The sequence below is a fragment of the Pecten maximus genome, chromosome 7, assembly GCF_902652985.1.
Source record: "Pecten maximus chromosome 7, xPecMax1.1, whole genome shotgun sequence".
NCBI lineage: Eukaryota > Metazoa > Mollusca > Bivalvia > Pectinida > Pectinidae > Pecten > Pecten maximus.
In genome coordinates this window covers 10,305,595-10,329,061 of record NC_047021.1, presented here as the reverse complement: position 1 = coordinate 10,329,061, position 23,467 = coordinate 10,305,595, and the positions used below count along the sequence as shown (strand labels likewise).

At 35.7% G+C, this 23,467-nt stretch overlaps 1 protein-coding gene and 1 non-coding gene across 3 annotated transcripts; both read left to right on the top strand.

Moving 5' to 3' along the window:
* The first annotated feature begins 228 nt into the window (after positions 1–228).
* On the top strand, positions 229–302 carry Trnai-aau. Its single transcript has one exon. It is a non-coding gene; the product is annotated as a tRNA-Ile (tRNA).
* Positions 303–2,360: 2,058 nt separating this feature from the next.
* Positions 2,361–20,241, top strand: LOC117331568. Of its 2 annotated transcripts, none has more exons than XM_033890360.1 (6): positions 2,361–2,498; positions 11,244–11,387; positions 11,968–12,144; positions 12,606–12,734; positions 13,829–13,895; positions 14,093–20,241. In XM_033890360.1, exons 2-6 carry the CDS (start codon positions 11,304–11,306, stop codon positions 16,156–16,158), a joined length of 2,523 nt encoding a protein of 840 aa, XP_033746251.1. In that variant the 5' UTR covers positions 2,361–2,498; positions 11,244–11,303; the 3' UTR covers positions 16,159–20,241. The 2 variants fall into 2 exon arrangements, with proteins under 2 accessions (XP_033746251.1, XP_033746250.1); XM_033890359.1 differs by having other exon boundaries at positions 12,606–12,782.
* The last annotated feature ends 3,226 nt before the right edge of the window (positions 20,242–23,467 follow it).

The following is a 23,467-nucleotide window of genomic DNA, read 5'->3' as shown; positions in this document are numbered from 1 at the left end:
AAAATCAATTAGTCGAATATCAGTCAACCGAATACGAAAAACGTTTCTCATTTAATTTTGTGAATTCATTGTGATATGTTAATACGGAGAGCTGTTGGTTACTGTTGTACATCTCATTCTCTGTATGTTTGTATAATATAATGTACACATGTATAATAAAAAATATCAATCATACCTACATTGTAGGTAAGTGCTCATATCAACAGCTATCGAGGTGTAGAACATATAGGCCGGTTAGCTCAGTCGGTTAGAGCGTCGTGCTAATAACGCGAATGTCGTGGGTTCGACCCCCACACTGGCCATATATTTTTCTTAAAGCAACTATTTTAATATTTTCATTAGGTAATAATAAAATATTTTTATATTAGTTAGAATGAGCAATCAGGAGGACTTTTTATTTTATTTTATTTATTTTTTGCACAGATTAAATTAGATTTTGATATTAGCTGTATTCATTAGATCTAAAAAAGAAAAAAGAAAAAAAGTCCTATAAAATAATATTTTTCTAATCATAACTTTCTTGTTTAATACTCAAAATGACACCATAACAATATTGAAACTTGTATAAAGACCAGTTAGCTCAGTCGGTAATTATTTTGGGCGCTTTTGATCGATGCCATCTGTGTATAATCAAATGATGAGAAAATAAGTTATGTTTTCAATAGAATGCAGTCGATAATTTGTATATACATGGCAATATTTAATACGCAGAACGAGTTCATTTTTGAAGCATTGGTACCACATCTGGTCATTATGTGAGATGAATGACAAATCTAAATATAGTTCATCTGTGTCCACAACCGATTTTGATTCACGTGAAAACAATACACCACAGACTTAGTACTGCCAACAAGATGTCACCAGCAGAGATATGTCTCTGTCATCAGTAAGGATGATAAGACACATTTTTTTCATTAATTTTTTTTTTAATTTTAAATGGTGTATACCTGAGGACGTTGTAGAAAAGTTTAATTTTTCAAATAAAAAAATCAAAGTCGGACGGGAAAATATCCAAATCGAGATAACCTGTTCACTGTTGTTTATAGAAAGTTTGGAGGATAGACGAAGTTCACACAAGGTAATTCTTTCACGAATTATAAGTATAAGAAAAAATAACATCCTTGGCTATGAATGATTTTTACGAAAATCAACTATAGATAGACTGAAAAGATCAAAATCACTACTCTGACAAGTCAGATCACTGTAGGTAATGGAAAGGTCAAAATTTACATTTACAGGTATGTGTCGTAGGAGATGAAATATTCCTCCTTTATTTATGACGTCACTCCGAGTGGTCTCCAATGTAACTTCTCCACTTTCCATGGGCGATAGATAAATTCCTCAAATGATTATGTGATATAATATCCAATTATAATTTGAATACAGGCCTGCTTTATAAAGTTACGTCATGAATAACAATTACGGACATCCAGGGAATTACACGTCCATGGGACATATAATATGCATGTAGTTTCGAAATTGAATTACATGTACATGAACTCAATTTAAATCATAATGAGTTTGATTTATATATAATTATGTAAACTTAAATTATCTTCGAAGTTATAAGTATAATGTAGAATTAATAAGTGACGTAAATTAATTAATATATCTGATGAATTTTATTATCAATTTCTACATATTCTACACACACACGTATATATTAATAGGAGTTGACATTAGTCTACACGTCCGTGATAGTGTTTGTGAATTGATGATAATAATAAAGATTCTTTATACAACCTCTACAGACATACAGTCGGCCTTTAATCTGATTAGAAAATTATCGAAAACTTCATGAATGTACAAATAAATACACGTCAATCAATGTTGAACAGGACATAAAGTCGCATATATATATGTACATGTAATGAATAAATTAAGGTATTCATGTAGAAAAAAATGATATAATATAACAATAATACTATCCATAGAAATCTATACATATAGCATTCAATAGACTTTTAAATTATGTGTGTATTGATATACTTATATTGTATGTATACACATATATATATAAACAACAAGGTCAGGGACGTACATATGTATGTACGTCCCTGAAAAGATATAGAAAAATCACGGACTTACATGTAAAAATAAAAAGGCGGTATTTTTATTTAGAGTTCTAGGCCTATAGTTATACGTACTAGCTAGATATAATAAGTACCAGGGGTGATATATGTTAACATGTATATATTATATCACAAAATGTACCGAAGATGTCCAACTAAGCAATATAAGACTGTCAGCACGTATTTTTGGACTGACGTACCTAGTTATCGATGTGACGACACACCTTACTTTACGGTAGGAAACAAACGTGACGTCACAATACACGCACTCACTGGGCACCACAACACGGAAAAAATAATCCGCCATATTGGAATAAACAAGCTTGGCTCGCTTATCGAATAATCACTGTTTTCGTTCAGATTATAGTCTGGTTGGATGCCATGGTGTAGCTTTTGTGGAGGACATTCAATGAGGACCATTATGAGGTAAGCTTATGACTGACCACTCGATATTTATTCTATAGGCGATCTATTTTTGTTGGGAAGCGCGAACGGCGGCCATTTCTTTTTTCAAATTTCTTTGTGCGGGGACATCACCCAATCAGTCAATCCCGATACTTCGCTGTGAACTGGTTTGTGGCTCAAAATCAGGTATTTTGACGTGTGTTACCTGATCACGACGTAGGTAAAGTTAATGCATGATTATCTAAGGTGGTGGATTTAGAACCGGAAATAATTTCTAGACGGCGTGCGACGCGTGGCCGTCACATTTCGGCGTCGTGCTTAGAAAATGTGTTCGTGTAGGCCTAGCTGATTATTTACATTTATGTGCGGTTTTAGATTGATGCTCAACGTTTATTTCATAAGCTCGTTATCTATGACAGCATTCTATTGTTACAAATCGTCTGTTAGGTTGCGTATTACGTACTAATCGACGTGATAGCCTAGGTCTAACGACGTTGTTTCTAGTGTGACGTCATTCACGTATTCGTCCACATTTCTTGGTTTGGAAATGGATCCGATCAACAATTAGATTTAGTAAACAGTATCCATCCTATTGCGTCGTGTGCCAGTATCTATGTTCGTGAAGTAACACACCAAATGTAGGTCAACTTGAAACACGCATATATCGCTACTGTAGGTAGTCCAGTTTCATGCATACTTCATTATTTCGAATAAGATTGAAGTGAACAATGCATTATTTTCAGGAAGAACGGTGTTATATTTGCATTATAATCTACAGGTTTAAACTAGATCTAGGTCAAATATTTTTGAATAATATATTTTTAATGTTGATTTTTGGTGAAATGGTGTTGATTACAATTGTTGCTCACACAATTTACGATGTACAGCACTGTATTTTTTGTCTGTGCTTAATGGAAAGTCAGAATTTCCCTACATATTGTTACAACAACAAAATTAGTAAACTGTGAAAGCTGCATTTTCTTCCATACGCCACAGGTTGACCTGTGGTTACTAGGGATGGGATAAAAGAATCTTCCTGCATAGGTACCTTACAGGGTGTGATAGAGAAGTCTCCAACCAAAGGGTTGATATTCATTTTCTAACCCACTGTCAATTTTTCTATTGCATCCCAAGGTAGCTAGGGTATGAAGTCTCAATGTGCTGACAAGCCAAACTCTTCCACTCATAATGTTACATGGCTTGTTCCGTAGACAGGGATATCTCGAACAAAGAGTAAGAATTACGTGAGGGTTGAAATATCTCTGTCCACGTTGCAGGCCCATGTTTAATTATTTTTTCTCACCTACTGTCCTTATAAAAGTAACAAATTGGAAGGTATTGTGAATAGGGCTGTCACAGTTACAAATTTTTTACCCCGGGTATTCTGTCTTAACAACCCGACCCGTACCCGGTTACCCGTTGGCTGTAGACTTGTAAGTTGTAGCCCTGTACGGATGTTTAGAATAGAACAGGAGAGGCCTTCGATATTATGAACATGGATTTGTTTGTGTTAAATGAATACTTTGAAGTCATGATATGTATTGATGAAAAGACATCATATATTGAGTCGCGCTTCAATCAAGGAAGCCATGTTGTTTGGTTGACATACGTGCAGTTTGTTTTGCGCATGACCGGAAACACAGCTCTACCGTAATAACTCGGGTAAAGAAAACGCACGGAAACAACATGATGAAAGTGAGCAGTTCTATACTATCATTATCGTCCATGGCTTGTGCAATGGTTATTACAGTAAATGTTTATTTGGTGTCAAGTTGAGGTTTCTCTAATGTGTATGTGTTTTGCTTTACGTACATTGCGGAGTTCCGAGTGTTACAAGAAAAATCTGTGTCGAGGCAGCACGTTTCGCGTCCCTGAGAAAGAGTCAACAGACGATGCAACAATGTAACTGTTCATACAGCAGACATGTTTACAGAACACTAAAAACAAAGTTTAATTATCTATATGTGATGACTCAAGTGTGTCAAAGCTATACAGTGTTCTTTGAAATACAGAGCAACCCGCTTATTTGCATATCCCTTTTTCCACGACAAAATATGCAAATAACCGGAGTATTCGTATAGGCGGAGTTGGGTTTTGGCCCCTCTTATACACATGTTGATCGTCAGGTCGGTACTCAAAATGGGCGCTTTATGATTGTTTACGTTATTTGCATTAAAAAGATATTTAAAAAAAAAACATTATTTAAAATATAAGAGTAAATACGAAATACATGGGTTGTTATTCTTTGTAAATGTACAAATATTTGCATACACTTCATCGTTTACTACTTGTCACTCCGAATCTCTGGGTCCGATATCGGTCATACGCGCGTGGGTTGGCACTATGGTGTACAATGTCATCGTTTCAATTAACATTCATTATCGTCTCGAGATGCGTTGTGTTCCTGCTATGAGTATATTACTTGTTTGATCATAGATGATGAACTGCTGAAGCAATAGACTGTCTTAAATGACCGTGACATGTTATTGTCGTTCTGGTTTGTTTTGGAAAATGGCGCACACACACAAAGAGTTTTCGTTCATTACACATATGCCCCCATAATGCAACGCGCCTAGTAAACAATCATGGCGATCGCAACCTGCCTCAGCGAGTGTTCAAGTGCACAGAACACAGGTTTGGATCGATGCTAGGGCTGGGTATTGCGGACCAAAACCGTATTGCAATATATTGCAATATTCAACAGAAACTTGCAATACGTATTGCAATATTATTGACCTTAGTACCATCAACTTGCTCGTCGTCCGCCATTTTTCGTTTCTAGTAAACAATCATAATCTCGAAAGTGCTTGATTTTAACGTAGATGTCCCATACGGCCAAGCGCTTTAGAGACAACGAAACAAGCGCCCCACCAATACGACATAATGACGTTCTCGTGTGTTTCTTTCACGTTTACATAAGTAATTTACGCTATTGGTGCCAACACATAATGTTAAATCAGTGATTAATATGCCTTTTTGTTAACCATCGCGATATACCGGTTTCCAGGGTTTGTGTACCGGTATATCGTATCGACCTGCCAAATTCGCGGTATACCGGTATTTCGATATTATCGCGCACCTCTAATCGATGCTATAATAAATAAACAAATCTCATCAAAAGATGAGGCATATAAATATTTTATTCAGAAATTCTTCTGCACATTGCTACTGATATGGTCTGAATAATAACTTAATGTCGATATCGATGCATCGAACATAACCTGTAATGACGAAGTGTGAACCACTGATAAGATAACGTTGTACATCGAATCGAATCAATATGTAAGTTAAAACACATTTCATAAAACTTTTATTACGGGAAAATCACAAAAATACCCTAAAATCAATTAAAATTTTTCGATTTTTTGGAATTTTTATATGCATATATAATATAAGCGGGAGTCGGTGTTTTAGTTGATGCAAATACACAGGATTAAAATACAAAGATAAAGAAGGAAAAAATCGGGACCTGAGAATTTTATGCAAATAAGCGGGATATTCAAATAACCGATATGCAAATAAGTGGGCTCCTCTGTATATGTGTATTTCGGTGAACTATAGTAGTTAGTACTATGTTAGTTCAAAGTTTCGGGGTTCGGGTACACAATTTCAAACCCGGGTCGGAATCAAAACCGACCCGTGACGGGTCACCCGGGTACTCGTTACAGCCTTAATTGTGAATCTCTTTCATTGCGCCATCATGAAAATGTGTGCCGAAATTGATGATGATATCAATTTGCGACATCATGTTATGCTACATAAAATGATGATGTTATGTTATTGTGGTGGCATCATAGCTCATGTTTGCTGTCTTTTTCCTACCCCGGAAAAAGACAGTTATCCCTACCAAAAACAGAGGATTCATGGGGTAGGGAAAGACAGCTGGCATGCGCTATGACATCTTCATGATGGTATGTAGGGATAGGTATCACAAGAATGTTTGAATTGCTATACAGGATCCTGATACCATGATACATATCACAAAGTTTGTCAGAAGAATTGCAAGTCCTTTCTTTAATTTAAGCATTGCAACAACGAAGGAAACAAATTTTAATGTAGTCATATGGCTAAACAAACCTGATTTATTATGCCCGCCATTTTGAAAACGTTACTACGCAACTAAGCAATTGCGATGCACCAGACACTTGATACGCTTGAGGTTGGGAATACATAAATATTTTATGTATTTATCGTCAATATATATAAATGATTTCAGTAGTTTACCTGATGAAAAGTCTTAATCGTCGATTTCCTTCCATATTTGCATGTGGTTGTCTATAATAAATCTAAATATTGTATTTTACCAAAAGGAAGTCCATCAAATCTTTGTGTTGGAATGTCTAAGATATGTCTTTGCCTGCAAGACAATGAAAAGTAGGATAACTACATATTAGCCATTAGGAGTGTTTAAAATGTAGGTACAATGCAACAGATCTTAATTTTTTACCTGCTATATACTCATCAAGGTGCCAGCATCACCAGAGCAAGTGATCAAAGTCAACCATGATGTTTCAGGGCTTTTTCTGAGGGCTTTTTGGGGCCGTTAATGGGCCCCATTCCCAATTGAAATTATTTCATATTTAAGCCAAATTCCAAAAATTTGCAGTTTACTCCTGAAAAAATCTTTCTCAATTCACCAATTTTCTTCCCAAAATGAGACAAATAGGCCTTTTCCCAAACCAGTGAAAAAGAAACCCTGTGTTTTTAGTACCTGGCAGGAACTGGGGTGGGGATGGAGGGAATATGACATTGTTTCCTTATTTCCTTCTAAACTTCGTCTTGGTGAGATGGTGTCCATCAAAAGTAGCCTAGGTCTTTCTGACTTACATATTTTCTTTTGCCCTACATATTTTCTTTTGACCTAGCTATACTACATCAAAGATAGTAACTTGAAAATCAACAGTTTCACTCCCTATATATATAATGCTACTGATCTAATAGTAATACATAAGCCTTAGTATAAAGGTCTGTTTAGATATATGTATCAACTAGCAAGAGCTAAACATGCCCTGTTGACCTGAAACTGAAAGTACGGCATTCTGATTCAGGTACACAAATTTCAATTCCAGAATCAATTTGTATTATATATACACTATATATCAATGTGTACTCAACATGGCATGCAGAGCATCAGTAAATAACTAATGTGACTTTCCAGTTGAAATCAGTGAAAAAAGAAAGAAAAACATATATATTAGATTTATGTCCTTTCAATATTTTGATGCAGTGATAAATCTTTTTGTGAGTCCTGGGCCATGGACTCAAATAGTTTGTTGGTAACTTGAGACCCATAGAAATTCTGGAGAAAAAAAATGCAAATTTATATAGTGGGACCCATAGTATTAACAAAACAATAGGAAAGTGTACATCTATTTCTAAAAAATCAACATGCCTATGGGACCATTCTGCTGGCATCTTCATTTTAATATAAATCCACATAGTTGCATCGATGATGAAAATTAAAGTACAATAAGGTTAGTGTACTGAACAAAAGATAAAACAAACTGATATATACATGTATATACAAATGTGGGATTACAAGTTTTACCTGTTTTGACAACTACAGTACATGTACCTGGATTAACATGCAGTTTTAAACAATAACTTAATTCTATTTCCTAAATGTATCAAATTTAATGCAGACCTTTATCCATGTACTCATGAAACATAAAATTAATAAAATTATATTTAGAGTTATCTCCCTCTACCTGTGAAATACCAATAATCAATTCAGTTTAATTGATAAAGTTCAGAATTAGAATTTTTTGTTTGCCGCATTGGGGTTTTCTAACACTTCATATATAATCACTAGGTCACTAACATATACTTGTGTGGTGAGTTTTGAGACTGATCAGAAAACAAAATGGCTAACTAAAAATGCTGGAGATTTTTGATAATTGTTTCATTATTGAGGTAAATGTTTTACATAATTCAATCAGAAATTTCCACAATAGATTTATCACCTGAAATTTTTGTCTTCCATATTCAGTCCATTCAAAATAATTTAGGGTATAGAGAGCTTTATTACATAAATCTGAATCCTGTCCTAAGATCAAAACTTAACCTTTTGTCAAAGGTGTTGATTTTTGGCTTTGAATTAAGTGTACATGTGTAATCCAAAGGACTTGTTGAACGATAGTGGACAGAACAGATCACCCTGTAATACTCCAAACCTCAAAGGGGCATTCCTTCGTTCAAACGCCAGATGTGTGTTGTACAGTAGTTTATAAGATTTATGAATAAAAGAAGCTTACATTCATATTTATGATTAAATTTGATGGAATAACTATCATATTTTAAAAATCCGCAAAATCTGCCGCTCTGCATTTGCATTGGAATATTCAGCTACGCCTCGTACGCTTCATTTAGATATCACTTTACACCATTAATTCGCCAAAAATTAAAAATCACACCAGCTCAGTAAAAATCACACCAGTTCAGTAAAAATCACATGATTGGGTAAAAATGGCATAGCGAGTGATGTAGGTGTACCGATTTGTTGTGATTATAAACCCCTGAGTCGACTATCAATTCATCCTGCAGAACTTTCCAGAAGCAATGTAAATTCCTTGTTCGACTTGACTGCCAAGGCCTCCTTCAACTCTCTTCCATCTTTCCAACTAGTTGCCGATATTTATATATTTTTTTTATGACGTTCGCTATCTTGTTGTGTCCTCCTTTTCTCGTTGATCGACCCAATAGCTTATCGCTAACTTGGGGGGCCTATGCGCCATTTTCGTTTCTGTTCATGAAATTGTCTGCGCATGCTCATATTAACAGTCGCTGATCATGATTAATTTTTGCACTTCAGGTGTAAGTGACATTTTCAAAAAAATTTAGTTCTAAGAACTGAAGGTTATCTTCGGGCTTTGGGTGTTGTATTACAGTAAAGTTTATTTAACTTTTACTAGTTGAGAAAAATAAAATATTCCGGTTTACTTTAATTTTTATAGCATCAGCTCATTTCAATGACGGAATGCCCCTTTAATGAAGTGAAGGGTTAACTACATTGACCAAGGGAACAAGACCAGACATATAATTATGTGTGATTCTTTTTTTTATGGGTCATTGAGAAGTTAAATGTGATATGGCTGATATGGCCCATGACCTGTGTCCTTCCCAATGTGATCCTTTATGATCAACTGTGTGTGTGCAGAGATATAGATATATATATAGACGAAATGCATAGACCTTTAGGTACTAAATGTACAACTACAGTACAGAAATTATCACAATTTATTTTACTGATTGGTATATTATATGGAGATGGGTACCAATGTCTGTATCCATTTATATATAATTATACTGGTATTGTAATTACCTTTAAAATCCTGATACATGTATTGCCACTGGACATGTTTAAACACTGCAGACTTAGATTGTTTGGTTCATTTTAAAATCTTTCAAAGCATTCAAAGCATGCTTTAAATTTCTGCCATTTTAAAAAAGCTATACACCCAATATTTGATCTCTCGTAATATAGTATTAGCATGCTTTAAATTGCACGCAATAACAATATAGATTCAAATCCTGGTTTCATGAAAAAATAATGATAAAAATAAAAGACATGTACACCTGATAAGTAAGTTCAATGTTGGGGTTAGCTAGAGCCAAGGAATCTTAATGATGAGGTGATCATGACCATGCTTTAGATTTTATTGTATTCAACTGTACCTGATGGATAATGGGGATGAGGTGCTGTTTACAACTCTAGATCTGTACCTTTACATTATCTATATAATGGGGATCAGATGATGTTTACAACTCTAGATCTGTACCTTTACATTATCTATATAATGGGGATGAGGTGCTGTTTACAACTCTAGATCTGTACCTTTACATTATCTATATAATGGGGATCAGATGATATTTACAACTCTGTACCTTTACATTATCTATATAATGGGGATCAGATGATATTTACAACTCTGTACCTTTACATTATCTATATAATGGGGATCAGATGATATTAACAACTCTGTTCCTTTACATTATGTATATAATGGAGATCAGATGATGTTTACATCCCTGAACCTTTACATTATCTATATATATAATGGGGATCAGATGATATTAACAACTCTGTACCTTTACAATATCTATATAATGGGGATCGGATGATGTTTACAACCCTGTACCTTTACAATATCTATATAATGGGGATCAGATGATATTTACAACCCTGTACCTTTACATTATCTATATAATGGGGATCAGATGATATTAACAACTCTGTACCTTTATTATATCTATATAATGGGGATCAGATGATGTTTACAACCCTGTACCTTTACATTATCTATATAATGGGGATGAGGTGCTGTTTACAACTCTAGATCTATACCTTTACATTATCTATATAATGGGGATCAGATGATATTTACAACCCTGTACCTTTACATTATCTATATATAATGGGGATCAGATGATATTTACAACTCTGTACCTTTACATTATCTATATAATGGGGATCAGATGATATTAACAACTCTGTTCCTTTACATTATGTATATAATGGAGATCAGATGATGTTTACATCCCTGAACCTTTACATTATCTATATATAATGGGGATCAGATGATATTTACAACCCTGTACCTTTACATTATCTATATAATGGAGATCAGATGATGTTTACAACTCCGTACCTTTACATTATCTATATAATGGGGATCAGATGATGTTTACAACCTTGTACCTTTACATTATCTATATATAATGGGGATCGGATGATGTTTACAACTCTGTACCTTTACATTATTTCAGGATAAACACATTGAGTGGATAATGGGGATCAGATGATGTTTACAACTCTATACCACAGGGATGATAGTGGACAACAGGGCTCTGCCTACAGATCCTGTCATGTTGTCACAGTTACCTCCCCTGGCTGTGGATTCCATGACGCAGGTATATGTATGACCAGACCAACTTTTTATGGCAATGTTGAAAATATTGATTAATTACTACATGTAGACATATTTTATTATGGATGTAGGGTACTCTAAACCAACGTTGTTTTGTGTGCGATTTACTTTTGTGAATTTGTACATATGTATATACATATACATATTAAATTTTAGATTTTGCTTGATGAATATTTTTTAATGGTACCTTCAGAACTTTAATTCTAGGTACCCAATTTCAAAACCTGTGCTTATGAATATTTCAATTCTCTAGTTTTGGGAATCACTTCAGAATTCATAATCAGTCGTTTTCATTTTCAAATGATCAAACTGAAAGAGACATGCATTTAAGCATTCACAACCTTGGAGGAATTTTCATCTTTATTTACGTACATGTACGTACATTGATCTATCAACATCAAATTTCATAGGGAAAAAAATATGTGTCCATAAAATGCGTATTTGTTTTCTCAAAGTCAAATTTACCCCTAGTTTGAGCTCTCTCATTTCTTTTAATTATACACGTACATGCCTTTATTTGATTATAACTGATGTAGACATGCTATATAACTTTAATGTTTCAGATACAATTAACAGAGTTTATACCCCAGCTGGTGACTCTTGTGACAGGTAGACAGCACCCTCTGTTTGGGAAGAGTCAGTATAGACCAGATTGGTGGCCACAGGATGTGTCCTGGTCCTGGCCAGATTCAGATGACAGTGATAATTTAAAAATCAGCAGCGACCTCAATCAGGATGAGGTGAGCAGCGATATACCTGTGATAAGATATAGTGTATTTTGTTGGTACAGAATCACTTTCAGATTCCTTGAGAATGTTGTGAGCTTTACTAGTCTACAAACTGGACATGCAGGACTAGTAAAAAGTGATGACAATATCAGAGTCTGATATTATGACATCTACATTGAAATAAAAAAACAAACAAACAAAAAACTAGAAAGCATAAAATTGCTGTCCTAAATTAACAGTTTCACTGTATCACTGTGAAAATTGAAGATGATTATGACAGTCTTTCAGAAGGAAAATATACGTGGTAATTGTTTGCAAGAAAAAAACATTCTTGTATGTTTCTAATTTGATGTATAACCAATCCTCAGGTTAATAATTCCTATGTAATTGCCACCTTCCCCCTGAGTGGTATCTTTTAATACATGTAACTAATTTGGGTAATTCATATCAATGTATCTGCACTTTTTTTTCAGTTAAAGATAGAAATGCTGCGGAAAATTGTAACAAGCTGTTACAAACATCTGGACCAGGAGAATCTTCTTCAAGCTGCAAGTCTTCCACAGGAAAATAAGGGCCAGAAACCCCCTGTTACCAGAGTACTTGTGAGTGTGTTAAATCAGAAATCTCCTGTCACCCAAATGCAAGTGTTGGTAAGTGTGTTAAGTCAGAAACCCCAGTCACCTGAGTGTTGGTGGGTGTGTTAAGTCAGAAACCCCAGTCACCTGAGCGTTGGTGGGTGTGTTAAGTCAGAAACCCCAGTCACCTGAGTGTTGGAGAGTGTGTTAATTCAGAGATCTTCTGTCATCCAAGTATTGGTGCATGTTTTAAATCAGAAATCCCCATCACCACAATGTTGGAGAGTGTATAAGTCAGGCTTTCGGTTACCTGGGCCTGGTTGTTCAAAAGGTGATTAGGCTGCCACTAATCACAGTTTAAAAACAATATCAAAATCTTGATAAAATAATTTCTGGTAAAACTATTTTGACAAAATTTTCTGAAACTATAACACCTACCAGTCTCTTCTTACCTGCTGATTTTGAAGAATATACACACATATGATTTGAGGTAAAGGAGAAATGAGATTTTCACTAATCAAGTGATTAAGCTAATCACCTTTCGAACAACTGGTCCCTGAGTGTTAGTGAGTGTAACTCTCTTGTCAACCAAGTGTTGATGAGTGTGTTAAATCAGAAACCCCAACCAACCAAGTGTTGTAGAGTGTGTTAAGTCAGAAACCCTTCTGTCACCCAAGTGTTGGTAAGTGAGATAAGTCAGAAAGCCCTGTCCAAAGTATTTTCACACACTTTTCCTACCATGCAGTCAGCATTCTTTAAACTGCATCTTTAAAAATTCAATAATAAAGCATAGCACAGGAGTATTGAATCATTTTCTAAGAAATTGGCCTTAACCTAGTTCGGAGGTCACAGAAGGGTCACTATGATAAAAAAATGAATTACATAAATGTTTTATTTAAAAAAAGACCTTCAAATATTTTCATTACCATTTAAGAAAGTTGTCATATGATTACACTTTGCATTCATTTGATCTAGTTACAGGTTCTTTATCATTAGGTAGTTAATATCCCTGTGTCCCTTTATGTGCTGAATTTCAGTATTACCAGAAATAAAAATGATGAAAATAACGTGATAAATACATGTATATAGTATACTGAATACAACATTATATTTTGTTTCAGTTTGAACACGATGGAAACCAAAATGCTGTTTGCTCTCAGGAAAACCCTAAAACCACAGTCGCACAAGGTAATTATTTTCTGTAATGGAAAAAAAAAAAAATGAATGAAATATAGTTGCCTCACTTTGAACTGATTCTATTCATGATTTCCTGGAATTAATTAGAATTCATTTTTTCTTTTTGCTGTCCACAATTACGAAATTGAATACCTAAATTAGGTGATAATACAGTCCCATCTTGATGACGGCTTACACTTATGTTTCAGCCCCTCCACAAGAGGAGAGTCCTACACCAGCAAATAACCCCATCTGGGTGTGTTTCCTTTGTGCCAAGCAGTTCACTAACCAGGAAGACCTCATGGTTCACCAAGACAAGTGTGAGAATGAGGAAATGGAGGAAGTGGAGAAAGTGGAGAAGGTGAGGCTCCCTAAAGTGATACCAGTGCAAGCCATCCCCAAAACTCCTCCCTCAAAGACAGTTGCCTCAAATATGCCTCCACGGGTTTTCCCAATGGGCCAGCCTGTACGAAAGGTCAATACACGGATGGCCCAATCACGTGTGATCCCAACTCATTTGGTGCAGAGGCGAAGGAGACGCTTCAAGCCCGAGATTTACATCCCTCCTCCTAAGGACGTGTATATAAAACATTTGTACTTGAGGGAGAAACCTCGAGACAACAGTGAACCAATTGTCAAGGAGGAACATGTTGATAGTGACTGTGAGATCATTGATGTTGAGATGGTTACTACACCAGTAACTCCTCGTACCCCTAAGTCTCTAATGTCACAGCTGAGTCGAGATGCTGAGGGGAGTCACAGGAAGCGTCAGCTCAGCTTCTCTTGCCAGCAGAGTGATTCTGATAGTGGCGGAGAATCAACAACGAAGGAAGCCAAACCAGCTCCTGCCATCTGTTCTCTACTTCTAAACATTGATCTCTCATCCCCTCTTGGACACAGAGTGAAAAAACAACTTAAGATTGACAACACTATTCCCATTATTAGTAAGGCAGACATTTATTGTAGGGGTTATGAGAAAAATCACTTTTTTGAAAAGTTAAGACAGAGGGAAGTTGCATATCCATGTACATTTAAGAAGAAAAGGAAGCATGCTGAGTATTACCATAGAATGAATTTTACTAAATCTCAGAGACACGAGTTTATGATTACAAAAAAGACTGGTCTAAATAGAAAAAGTCGTAAACTCCTTAGTCAAATGGAGACATGCAAGGTGGAGTTAGAGCACATGGACCCAGTGGAAGTGAAGGAATGGCTGAGACGTAAGCCTAAGCCTCTCATGCCCAATTACTACCAGCAGGCTCGATATGCACAAGCTGTGTTTTCCAGGACAAGTGCAAATGCCAGGCATTTCAGCAATGAGGTTATACAGAGGGCCATTGGAAAGCCTTTGTGTGGACCTCTGTCCGCCAAGATTCGCCATATGAACCAAAGTCTTGCCTCACTTTCAAAGATGGGCCCAATTCCAAGGTCTTACATGATCACCCAGGTTGTGAAGAATCCTGATGGTTCAGAGACCATGAGGATGGTGCAGGACCAGACCTCAGTCTATCGTCCAATATACAGGTCCCAGGCTGCTGCTGCTAGTCGCAGGAAACAAAATTTTGAAAGTGAAAGACTTGAACGGTCAAATAATGAGATCGAGATTATAGACTTGTCTTCATCTGATGAGGAAAAAGGCCCTGTTCAACAAGATGTCCGAAAACCCACCAAAGCAATCCATAGAACCAACATACTATCTAAGGTATTCAGACCATCTGGCTCGTTTCAGCCTCGTCCCTCTGGTAGTGGAATACAGAATAACCCAGTCCTTAACAGACCACACCCATATGTGCATATCCCAACAACTAATCCTAAGGGATTCAGTATCCATTCCTCCCCTCCAGGGGCTCGCACATGTAAGGAGCTTCAACAGCGCCCCTTGTCAAGTGGAGGGACTCATGTGGCGGAGTTCGGAGAGATAGGGCAGGGTTTGGTGATGAAGTCACCCAGTCCTGGTCCTGGCCTGAGAATTAGCTCTGTTTACAGCCTCCAGGACTCTCAGTCAGAGCAAGTTAGGGACAACTCAAACTTTACTACAATTAGGTACCAGTCAGGTGTTGTTAATCCCCCTGGTCCTAGACCCCTTCTTACTAGACCACAGGGCCCCAGACAACAGATAAATAACCCTAGACCAGGACTCCAGGGGCCCCCTAGGATGGTGAGAGGACCCAGGCCAGAACCTGTCAAAACCTCCGTCCAAAAAATGGAGGTGACAGGTAAAAACAATGACACACAAATGGTGGACGTTATCTGTATTGATGACGATGATGATTAGATGACAACTAAATGATCATCGACAGTAACGAGTGTAAATTTCTATAGCAGCATTGTGTGATGTAAGCTAAGTGATGCAAGATTTCAGCATATTGTATGTGGATAATAGTATACATTATATCAGTATTTCTGATAGTTATTTGTCCTGCGTGTGAAGTTTGTGTCCTTCATGAGAAGTTTTTTTTCATATAACCCATATCCAAATGTACTAGTCACTATAGCAAACTCTTGTGAAAGTCTGTTGTTATTTGAAATCATGATTCTGTGTCTAAAAATCAGGTCAGTAAAACGTTTGGAATGAACATCCAGCAATCATTCTGATGAAAATCAACATGTCTTATTTAAATCTTAAACTACCAAGTCTTGTTAAAACTTTGCCAGTCAACAGTTACAGTGATGTCTTCTCCAGTGTAACTTCTGTAGGCAATCTTTTGTAATAGCAGTACAATAAAGATCTAGTTCTGAGGATTTGATCATGATTGATGGATAATCTGTGATAATCCGTCCTAAACTGAGTGATCTTGAATCAATTTAAAATAATTTTCAGGTGTGATTAGTAAGCTTAGGCTTCTGATTGCTGTTGATGGGATTTATTCAATAATGAGTAGAAGAGGGATAAGTTACTAAAATGATAATGTATTGTTACTGGTTATTGTCCTTAAATGTATTGCTAATTTGTTTCACCATCCATGTCATAAACACTGATCATGACTTTAGCAGTAAATAATGTTTTAAGAGTTTATGAGGCATGATATGTGGAATCACATGGCCTTGGTATACATTTCCATCTCCATTCTCAGTTTTATTTGTGTACTGTAAGGTTATATTCTTCTTAAACACATGAATGGTCCATTGGGTAGAGAATCTATGTCCCTTTGGGAAGAAGAATATTTCATTATACACAAAGTCCCATCCTACATGTAGTTGGGGGGGCTGGCTAGGTATAACTTGTCGTCTACGTTGATGATTACCTTCCCTCCGGTAGAACAGAAGATATCATTGATCAGTAAGGACTGGTAGGACTTTCATCCATAGGAAAAAGTGATGACTTTGTAATGATAGTGTAACGATAGTTGCAGTACATAAAATCTTTACCTGCATGATTCCCATTGGCCGATTTGTTGTGAATTCTCATGAGATTTTGTTCAGTTTTGAAGCCATGACTATATAACAGTCCATATTCCCATTGAAACAACTTATTCAATTAAATGTTCTTTAATGTGGAGATATATATTTTGCTCACTGGAGAAAAGTCAATGCTAGAATTTTAGGAATTTGGATAATATATCACCGATCATTTACTTTCAGCTAGAAAATATTTAGGGAAATTCATTACATTCTAATCGAAACTGGAAGCTGGAGCCATTTTCAGTCAATATTTTCTGGCCCCTTTTCAGCAATGTTCCTTTCTTGAGAAAATTTCTTAACTTGACATAGTATTGGCTTTATTTTGGGGAAAATCTTGGTTAAGGAACAAACTTCCCTTTCATTCTGTAATATGCTTTCCGATGGAAAGTGAAAGAATGTTGATAAGTCATGACACTGGAGCCTGATTATTATTATTATTTGTACCCTCGATCAAAGGACCTTGGTCTGGTTTCATCTGGAGCACACTTTAAATACTAACGGCATTGTGATTATGTTTATTGACATTTTAATTAATGTTCATCTTGATATAATATCCAATAATTAAGGGGGTACACATTTTACATAAAGGTAACAATATCAAAATGAATACCAAGTTAATGTTCATTACAATCAACGTGATACCGGTAATTTGTGTTGAGGCTTTGTAACATGAATATACATGTAATTTCTCACAAAATGTTTAGCTGCTGGTGTCCACTTCATTAAACTGATCACAGATGTATCATTACATGATCATCATTTAAGAGTACAACTAACAAAGCGAATCATATTGTTCATTCATGTTAAACAAACATTTTGAAAATAAATTTTCTAACAAAGCAATAATCTTATTTAATGGGTTTATAATGATATAACATAGCTTTATTCTTTTGAACATGTTTCTACATTACTGAAGTCCAAACTTATGTCTTAAGATGGGGCAATATGTTTCTTTCTTTAACAAGTTTAATGATTTTCATCTATTTCCTTTGTTTACAGATGATTGATATGCAAAGAATGCAACATTACATTGTACATTGTATGTACTGGATTTTAATTTTTAATTTATACCTCACTTTACCACTATATACCAATTTGTAGGTTACCTCCCTTCCATTGCTACATTCTCTATAGAAAGGAAGTGATATACAACATATTAATTGTAACTGTCAGTGTGGATTGCACTTTCAAATATCATTTACATAGATCATTATACAATAATGCAAAAGTGATTGAAGATTTGTGTGTAAATGGATTTTGATGAGTCTTGTATATTTGTAACAATCCTGCTCGTGTTTTGTTTAAGAATGCTTGAGTATGTTCATACAAATGTTGTATGGCCACATTTATTTAGCCTTTATGTAGTAGAATGTGCTAAGAGTGTCAGCTCCAGTATTTCAAGTCCACCATCATCAGATGGTTGGCCATTCAAATTGCCCTACGTCAGTGGTCCATTGTAAGTCTCTAAACAATATAATGCTTAGTTGTGCCCATTCAATTTTTAGTCTGATCAGTTACAAAACAATAACCGAACCAAAAACAAAAACAAATGGTAACAGCTAGCAGGCAGCTGCCATCTTGGATTTTGACAGAAGTTCTTAGATCTTCTGAGAATTTTACAATATGAAGGTTTTTCTTGTCAAATGAATGAGAGAAAAGAAAGGAGGTAGCTAGAGAAAAGATCAGTCTTACATGGTACCAAATTCAACCAATACAGGTTATTCAATGGTGGGTGCCAAGATCTCTCTGGGATCTCTTGTTTGTCCTATATAAACCTATGTCCTGTTTACGGGCCTACTTTGTCATACTATCCTTTACCTGGTACAGTTAGCCAATACCTCTTCAGCAGTTCACATCACATGTTATTAGCAGGATTAGTCTTGGAATTCCTCTTCAGCAGTTCACATCACATGTTATTGACAGGATTAGTCTTGGAATTCCTCTTCAGCAGTTCACATCACATGTTATCAGCAGGATTAGTCTTGGAATTCCTCTTCAGCAGTTCACATCACATGTTATTAGCAGGATTAGACTTGGAATTCCTCTTCAGCAGTTCACATCACATGTTATCAGCAGGATTAGTCTTGGAATTCCTCTTCAGCAGTTCACATCACATGTTATCAGCAGGATTAGTCTTGGAATTCCTCTTCAGCAGTTCACATCACATGTTATTAGCAGGATTAGACTTGGAATTCCTCTTCAGCAGTTCACATCACATGTTATCAGCAGGATTAGTCTTGGAATTCCTCTTCAGCAGTTCACATCACATGTTATTAGCAGGATTAGTCTTGGAATTCCTCTTCAGCAGTTCACATCACATGTTATTAGCAGGATTAGTCTTGGAATTCTACATTCATAGCACATGAATGATATATTGAACTGTTATTGTTGGGAAATATCAAGGATTTCAAGCATTTTGAGGTGTTAACTATTACAAGATCATAATATGCAAAAGATAAGCTAAACTCCATGGTGTCACTTTTTAGTGGAGGGTCAAATGTTTTACTGTTATGACTGTTGAATGCTAAATAGTTAAAATTTACCCCTGGTTTTTGTATTTTTGTCTGTTTCCAACGAGTAACTGAATGCAGAAAAACACATACATTTATTCACATCACAATCAATTCTTTAAATATTATAGTCCCTTTCTGTAGCACTGCCATTCAAGTATCAACCATCCAAGTCTGATAATCTGTAGATGTATGGCTGAAGAGGTGGGCGGTGTTTACCAGTATTTACTGTACATATGTATCTGTAGCTAGTGGTATGTGTAAAGTAGAATCATGTACGTCCAATTAAGTGTATAGTTACAATGAAATCACCTTGTACATAAATGGTGATGTGTGACCAGGCTGGTACACTGATCAAGTCTGGATTACGAATTTTCTAAAAATTGTCATGAGAATAACAAAAAACAATAAAAATATTGAATTTGCTAAAGGCATATACAGAAATATAGTGGAGTTATCCGTTATTTTTTCAGTGGAAGCTTGTTATCTTGGAAAGATCATATTTATCTGGTCATAATTAAGTCGGGTGTCTGTTAATTAACAGACACCTACTGTAGTAATGCTTACAAGATGTGTGGTTCTCATTGTCCTGCAACTTGTGGTTTACTTGCATCACCTGAAACTGATGTACAGTGCACTACTGTCATGTCACTGTAACTGTACAAATTTTACCAATAATTTCTTGTCTGGTGATAATGTTGGAACAGTTTATTGATATCTTAATGAACAAGAGGACCTTTGGCCTTAATGGTCATCTGGGTCTAAAACATATACTAATAATTAACTAGGATGGCTGACTAATACCCCCGCAATCTGCACGAGTCAATGGTGAATTGGAACTGTTAATTAGAGGCTAACTAAGATAACCCAGTAATATAGTGACCAGTTGCCATAGCAACCATAATTTTGAAAAAAGAGAAAATGGCATGCACATCTACACATGGTCCTCTATATTTGTGTGAAGTTTCATTGAAATCGGCCCTTCGGTTTAGGAGGAGTTGTCCGGACAAACTTAAAGTTATGGTTCTTATCAGAAAACCTGTTTATAGTGACCAGTTGCCATAGCAACCATAATTTTGAAACAAAAAAAGTGGCATGCACATCTACACATGGTCCTCTATATTTGTGTGAAGTTTCATTGAAATTGGCCATTTAGTTTAGAAGGAGTTGTCCGGACAAACTTAAAGTTATGGTTCTTATCCGAAAACCTGTTTATAGTGACCAGTTGCCATAGCAACCATAATTTTGAAACAAAAAAAGTGGCATGCACATCTACACATGGTCCTCTATATTTGTGTGAAGTTTCATTGAAATTGGCCATTTAGTTTAGAAGGAGTTGTCCGGACAAACTTAAAGTTATGGTTCTTATCCGAAAACCTGTTTATAGTGACCAGTTGCCATAGCAACCATAATTTTGAGAAAAATAAAGTGGCATGCACATCTACACATGATCATTAATATTTGTGTGAAGTTTCATAGGAATTGGCCCATCGGTTTAGGAGGACTTGTCCGGACAAAATGCGTCTACAGACAGACGGACGGACGGACAGACAACCTGATTCCAGTTGCGGGGGTATAATAATTCCCAAATGGAAATGAAACAAATTATGCACAAAAATGTTTTTTTCTGTTGAATCTATGGAACTATTACAAAGATAAGTATTAAGGGTCATCTATATAGCAGAATAATGTTGAATTTCAAACACGAATAAATAGCTTAAAATTTGCACAAAAATAGTCATGTAATATACCAAAATGTTTGTTTGGACATGTAGTGTCTTAAAATCACAACTAATTTGATGTAGATGCTAACAATTTCTTCTATAGAGTTACTTTGTGGTAAGTTGTAGCATGGAATAATTCTAAGCCTCAAAATTAACCAAACCTGAAAAATAGTCCAGCTGTTATGCTCACAGGTGTCTATAGCACAGGGTAGGAGCATTTGTTTGACCGGATTTGACTTTATATAGGTATAAACACATATTTAGTTTTGACCTTGAAATGCAAATGGCGGCTGTGGATGATATTACACAAATATGGCATAAAGGGAGGCATTTCAGCCATTAAAAATGCTCCTATATCATACATTTAAGACATCTGATTATAGTAAGAATGACCATTTTAAGACAAATTGTCAAACTGGTGAGTTTTGGGCCTTTTTCATAGGAAATTTGATAGAAATTTATTTTCCATAGGATACCATTATATTTCATTAAAATCTGTAATGCTTGCTATGGAACATTTGAAGTTAAGGACCATTGATGAAACTGTGGCCAGATTATATTACACTCTTTTTCTTTCTTTCTCATCTTCCCCTTACAGATGTATTTATTCCGGGTTTCATCCATAGTTATCCCCCACAAATGTAAGTATACAGGATTGTACCTGTAGTTATCTCCCCTTCACATGAATGTAACCATTCAGAGTTGTACATGAAGAGTTAAGGGGCATCTAAACAGCAAATCCAGCCAAAACAGTTGATATTTTACAAGGCTATACATCCCTACTAGGATGCAATTTAATAGAAGTATCTTGATAAAATTTTGATATGTATCATGTCAAACTTTGGGCCTTGCTGTTGACATTCAATTTGTTCAGTAGTTCGTAAATTTCAACAAAACATGGGAAAAATGCATGTTTCAGGGGGACATAATTAACTCATTCGTATATCATTTATTGTGCAAAACAGTCATGTCGTTTTGCTCACAAGGGTCTAAAGCACAAACTAGGAGCATTGGTTTGACTAGATTGGACTTTATGATATGGAAAATGAATTTCTATCAAATTTAGAACATTGATGAAATTAGGGACCTAAGGTCTCATTATAGAATAGTTGGTAATTTCGCTAATGGTCATTGATTAAAGCATAAAAATAAATACTAAGGTAATATCTATATATACTGTACAAACAAATGTATATAGTGTTTATTTCAGAATACCAGAGCACTAGTTATGACTGGGATAACCGTGAAATATTAGTTGTGTGACATTTAACAACTATATTTATGATAGGGGATAGAGTTTCGTATTTAACATTGTTTTTGTCATAAGTTTGAAGACTTTCGTTAAAAGTGTCCCGACACTTTTATCATTATAGCACTCCACCTCTGGATCATGAGTTCAAAACCCACATGGGGCAGTTGCCTGGTACTGACTGTAGGCCGGTGGTTCGCCACCTGCAAAACCTGGCACATCCTCAAAGTTTAATGATATTGAGAATTATTGCATGGAAACAGCAGAAAATATTTTTTGTAAATCAGAGGGCCAAATAATGCTGCCAAAGTGGCAATTGAACTTAAACTAGCCCTTATTATCTAGTCATCCCTATCATACTTATAAGTATTTTACATTTTTTTCATTTGAAGAAAATCTGTAAATAATTGTTCATGGAAATGGCAGAAAAAAAAAGACTTTAGTTAATACAGGGGCCGTAATTCTGTCAAATTAAGTCCAGGAAAACTAACAATCAAACTTGGCTGAACCTTAGGCTTTAAACCTTGTTACCAAGTTTGAAGAAAATCTGTTAACATTTGCAGGAGTTATTGCACGGAAAAAGAAGCATGACAGTTGGACGGACATACAAACAAAATTATAATCCCCCGTTGAAGTGAAGTGAGGATAATCAATTATATACAGGTGTTGATCCTAGTTGTGTTGTTCGATGCTTCCAAT